Source organism: Austrofundulus limnaeus, unplaced genomic scaffold, assembly GCF_001266775.1.
Source record: "Austrofundulus limnaeus strain Quisiro unplaced genomic scaffold, Austrofundulus_limnaeus-1.0 Scaffold1573, whole genome shotgun sequence".
In the NCBI taxonomy this organism is placed as follows: Eukaryota; Metazoa; Chordata; class Actinopteri; order Cyprinodontiformes; family Rivulidae; genus Austrofundulus; species Austrofundulus limnaeus.
The window spans coordinates 12,284-18,123 of NW_013953975.1; the positions used below are offsets into that span (position 1 = coordinate 12,284).

Consider the following 5,840-nt stretch of genomic DNA (forward strand, 5'->3'; position numbering starts at 1 on the left):
CAGCACTACACTGGATGAATCAGCGAATAAGAAACTTTCTAAAGCACTTAGCAGAACCTGAAAAGGATAAAAAGGTACATTAGTGATAACTCTCATTGTTGTTCTTTTTTATTATAAAAATCSTATAAATTGAAAATGCATAACGTTTTGTGTGCAACAGATTGATTTCTACTTCTGTATACACAGAATGGTTTTTGTCACATTTAGAGGCTGAGAGGCAGAACAATAAATGTTTGTTTTTGTGTATCGATTTGACTCTTAATAGCTAAATGAATGGCTCTCCATGTAAAAACTAGGYCTGTTATTCTAAAGCATGAAAATAAGCTTTGTGTAGTTTAAAAAGAGAGCAACAAAATAARGTTCTAACACCTCTTTGTCGAAGTACAGCTCTTAAACAGTTTTTGTGGGAGTTAACAGTCATTCAGTAATATTTTGTTATATATATATTTTTTAGCATTTTGTTAATTTTTCCAGGACTGTGAGATTCTTGGGTTATTTTAGGTCATGTTTTACTTTGAAAAGCTCCATAGTAWTCAGTTTAAACCTCACAGCAATCAAAGTTTTGCATGTGACAGTATGGATTTTTGTACATGAAAAATAATGAGTCATTTCAACATAAACTGTGGTAATCTCAGCCTTTAAAGCTGAGCGAAGAGGATGATGACGTCTTTCTCTTTTCGCACCCCTCTTCCCTGCACCCCTCTGTCTTGCAGGCGGAAATTGTCAAACGGCTGAACGCAATCTGCGCCCAAGTCATCCCTTTCCTCTCTCAAGAGGTAAGAGTCCAAAARGCCTGTCGCTCTGAGTTAAGAGGCACGTGGGTGAGAGGAAGAATAGGAGGGAGGAAAGAAGGCTGAATAAATGGGAGGAAAATTGCGTGGAGGATTCAGACGGGGAAAAAAGGGGCAAAATAAAAACACGCACACATACTTGCAAACAGTCACACACACACACACAGATTATCCTGGGCTAATCCTCCCTACTAAGGATAGGCAGATAGGCTCTGAACTTATCAAATGTCTCCCACTAACACATGCAGGAGCCAAACAGTGGAGTGTGTGGAAAAAATACTTTTAGTAGGAAAAAAAACATTCATTTGTGTATTTATACAGATGTGGGTGTATAAAGTGTTTTATACTGTTTATTATCCAAAGTGTGTCTGCGTGTGTGTTAAGGTGATAAATCCTCCCTCTGAGGAGCTAATGGTGTGTGTTTGTGTGTGTGTGTGTGTGTGTTGAGGGGTGGGAACAGCAGGAACGAGTGAGTTTGGACTCCAAAAGCTCTCCTTCAGATTAGCCATGGATTAGGAGGGTTTAGGGTGGATTAGGAATAATGGCATTAGACGGTGGTGCTGCTACACAGCCCGGAGGCCTGAGGAGAAGCGAGGCAGGAAGAGGAAGCTGCTTTGTGTTCACGCACAGCCTCATTCACTGCGCTCCGATGAAACGTTGTGTAAAAGCACCTCGTTTTATTGTTATCATGCAGCAAATACTGTCAGCTGTGTCCACATATGTTGAGGAGGATTCTGTTGTTTTTTTAAATTCCTCTCAATTTCTGATATTGTTTCAAATCTACTTAGAGTTTTTTTTTTCTTTGATGGGAGCTTTGTTGTTGCTAAGATTTTAATATTGTACTGGGCCGCTGGTTTTCTAAGCATTAAAGGAGACATGTGATGCTTTTAAATCCTCTTTTTTCACATTTAAATCCTTCGGTTGAGGTCTGTATAAAGTGGAACTGCAAGGCTTTGGTCTGAATTCCCCTTTATTGTAACTCCACAAGCCCCTCTTTCACTCCTTCTCTGAGGTGTGTCTCGGATCAACTCGTTTTGAGGCTGTCTCTTTAAATCCAAACGAGGCYCTTCACACCCCGTCCCTCTCCAGCTTCCAGAGCGGTCCATTTTGATAGACCTACTGTACATATCAACCCCTTTGGACGTTTACCTGTATAATCAAAAAGGTAAAAAAATCTGTATTAATCACACGCGGGGGAGGTGGGGTGCAGGCGGACCGTTGGCCTTGGAAACGACAGCACCTGCACCGCAAAGTAGGAGCGCAGGATGGAAGATGGTTTTTTGATGTTATTTATTGTTTTTGTTTACGTCCCTCTGACATGTAAAATAAATTTGAAATTGAGTTTTTGATAAAAGATTGTAAATCTGTGGAAATTACGGGCAATCCGCACAATTTAACATGTATGGATYGAGGGGTTTACAACTATATAGCTGCGCAGAAATGTATTATTTACAAATTAATCAAAACATGTCAACAAGGAAAGACTTGTCCATCCAGCCTTATGTTGGAGCCAGAGTCTGACCCAGAACCAGAAGAATGAAGACCACCAAACTGATGCAGACATTATTTAGAAATTTCATCGCAAACACTATGTTTACATGCACAAAATTTTTTGATCGGATTGAAATGTATTCGGATTAAATAATCGGAATGTGTTCTTTACATGCGCACAATCCAATCATGACGAGTGTTTACATGCACGTTGTTCGGATTGCCAATCGGCATAAACCACCCCTTTCATTTAGGTCAAGCTGAATCGGGTCCGAATAAACCGAATGGGGTGTTTACATAATGCAATTTTATTCCGAATGGCCGTTTAATCTGATTATTTATATCCATGTAAACGTAGCTACTGTGACGTAATAGTTCAGAAAACATCATAGAACATAGAAAAAAAAGTGAACAGATTGAAAAATATGACGCAAACAGAATATAAAGATATCTACGCAGCACCAGGAGGGACTACGTTCAACTTTTCTGCACTATAGCATCTCCAAGTTCACAACAAAATGTATTTAACGGCTAAAAAAAGCAGATTTTTCATGATGTGTCACCTCATCAAATCATTCAGTTCAATCATGGAAGCAGTAATAAGAAGGTAGCRGTTGTTTGAAAGTATTTATCAGGGCTGTGGATCCATTCTCGAGTCACGTTCTGCTGGGTTCGGCTCGGAGAGCAGGCGTGTTGCTGAACCCGATGGTCAGGTTCATTTCCACACCTGATAAGCTCTTTCATCTCTGGTTTACTTTGATGTTTTTTGCACTCCTGGATGAGTCTTTCTGCTCTTTTTTTCCCTCCCCTGTCTGGATCTGTCTTCTCCACTCTGTATCCGTCCTGTGACTCCGTACTGTCATCTCTGTTTGTTCCTCTCTGTTGCTGTGATAAAGATTTACCAGCATTTTTTTTTCTCTTTGGAGACGTGGGAGCTGACCGAACTACAAATAAACAAGAAAATACYTGTCCACACAAAACATGGCTCTAAAGACGGTGAAAGAACAGTAATTTTAAAACGATAAAAAGCCTGTTGGACAGCTTTCACACAAGCTGAGCTTCTTCTCAACAATCATCTCAAATATTTGAAACACTGTATTCAACAGAAGTAATAAATCAGAAATGTCTCCTGAGTTCATATTTAATGGATCTTAAASTGGATCTGATTCAAACCTTGTTTTTTTTATAAACACAGTGAATGGTTTTGTCCAGAATTTTGAGACATTTATTGTCTCCAACTTTCATTCAGGTACTTTTTAGCAGTGTTTCGACATTGCTCTGACTGTACTGAAGTCAAATTCAGTACACAGTGTAAAAAACCTTTGTTTTTTTTAGCAACACCTCTGGTTTATTCATTTGAAAAGAACAACAACAGCAAAGATTTATCAACCCAAACTGATAGAAACATTTGTTCTTTGTTTGGACAAAGTCTTTGTGTGCTTTTAAACATGTTGTCGTAATCTATGGATTAACACTGTGATGGTCATGTATTATGACAAGAACTATGATTATATACCGTATTTTTTGGACTATAAGCCGCACCCCCAACATTAAAAAAAACAGTACACCCAAAATTGTCGTCAAAGTGAATTCAACATCAAAACATAAAAAGCAAACCATTAGGAATTAAAGTTCGGAGGAATACGGTTCATTTAACTGACCTTATTTTGGTAGTTTTCTTTAACATTTTCTGATCCACCAAAACAACGGAAGGTCTCATTCATCTTCCTCCGACGCGCTGAAACCTTCGAAGTCCTCTTCTTCAGTGTCGGAGTTGAACAAGCTCAGAAAAGCTGCGTCACACAGCGGTATCTGTTCAGCGTTGCTTTCTGTGTCGCTGTCGTCCCGGGGTGATGCTGGCTCTGAAGCTGTGGTGCCTCCTTCACGTAGCAGTCCAGCCTTTCGGAACTCGGGCCGAGCTGACATGCAGTGCCTCTATTTCCCTCCTGTTGCGCAATTTCGATAGCCTTCAACTTAAAAGTGGCATCATAGGAAGATCTTCTATTCTTTTCCATGATGAGCGCATTTGAATTTGAAGAGAAATATTTTGTCGTGTCTGTCGAAGATTAATCCGTCGTGTCGTGTCTGCTACTAGCTAAAACAAAATGGTGCTTCTTCTTCTTCCTTTTACTCGTGGCAACCACACCTCCGGCTAAAGAGCCCCCTGGTGGCTGAAGAAAAAAAATCCACATATAAGCCGCAGTGGACTATAAGCCGCATGGTTCAAAGTTCAGGAAAAAAGTCACGGCTTATAGTCCGAAAAATACGGTATACAGATACAAGTCTAAAACACAAGGTCAATTTTAACTCAAACCAAATATTTTATAATTTAGAGCTCAACATCTATATATTTATAACACATAAATTATGTTTATAACCATTTATTAAGGTATAACTGGAACCATTCAGGAGTGAGAACAAATCAAATAARGGATTTGGCTACATTCATTTTTTTTCTTTAGACAATTTTCATTTGAAACAGGATTGCAAAATTTCCTACAATTTATAAGAAATAAGATGAAAGCTACATCAAAATAAAAAAGAGAAAATTAGAGTATGGCTGGTGAACCCCAAAAAACAATCATGGCTATTATTATTGTTTTACATTATTTATTGTTTTTTCTCCATGTTTGAACTTTCCAGCACAACTGTGTAATTTAGATGGGATCAGGACAAAGCTAGCCTGATAATATCAGTTGTTCTGATTTCTTAAGTAGGTTTTGATGCCATCTTCTCCATAAATTTCTGTTTTTTCACCCACCAAAAACACAGTACATTTAGCAAAAAGTGAAACGAAAACACTGAATATGGAACACCACTCATTTTTAGTAAAAAGTGTAGCCAGCAAGTGTTKATGTTTCCTGTTTGCATTACCAAAAGCTTCTCATTCCAGCTGTAACCGGACGTCCCCAGGTTACTGAATGACAAATATAATCCCCGAATGATTGTGTCCTTTACAAACTGCAGTTGGTGCATCTCTAATGGTGTTAACGGACACTTTCAGGTCTGAGAAGTAAAACCAGTAGTTTTTCAAATGGTCAGCAAGCTGGAACCCCCGCGGTTGTAAAAACGCAGGCAGACGGTTCAGAACTCCATAAGTTAATGACCCCATTTCTCACTTAAGTTATTACCTTATTAAACTATTTCCTGGGGTGTTTATGGTCTAATGAGCTCACTTTAGGTCTTCTTTAAAACAGCACGACACTCATTCTCTAAATTCCTGTTGCATTTAAAATACTGCGTGCCAAGGAAATACTGAAAAAGCGTCGTTGTGCTGTTGTACCGTTTGTCCTTAAACGTGAATTACTTCCTAATCACCACTTAAAGCCAAATATCTGTATTTAACAAGATAAGTTTTTTTTAATCACAGCTACTGTTACATTAAATCGCTCACTGATATTTTCTCTCCATCCTTCAGCATCAGCAGCAGGTGGTGCAGGCGGTGGAGAGAGCCAAGCAGGTCACCATGGCTGAACTCAACGCCATTATAGGAGTGAGTTTAATGTCCCCACACACACACACACACACACACACACACACACACACACACACACACAC

The 5,840-nt window shown here is 39.1% G+C and overlaps 1 protein-coding gene across 6 annotated transcripts in view; it reads left to right on the forward strand.

The window, feature by feature from the left end:
- The window catches only part of LOC106535810 (transducin-like enhancer protein 4), a 29,876-nt gene that overhangs the window by 5,845 nt on the left and 18,191 nt on the right, over positions 1 to 5,840 (forward strand). For all 6 annotated transcript variants that reach the window (XM_014032910.1, XM_014032909.1, XM_014032911.1 and 3 more), the window contains 2 exons: positions 714 to 776; positions 5,701 to 5,775. In XM_014032910.1, the coding sequence (XP_013888364.1) occupies positions 714 to 776; positions 5,701 to 5,775 (138 nt within the window). The remainder of the gene's footprint in view (positions 1 to 713; positions 777 to 5,700; positions 5,776 to 5,840) is intronic.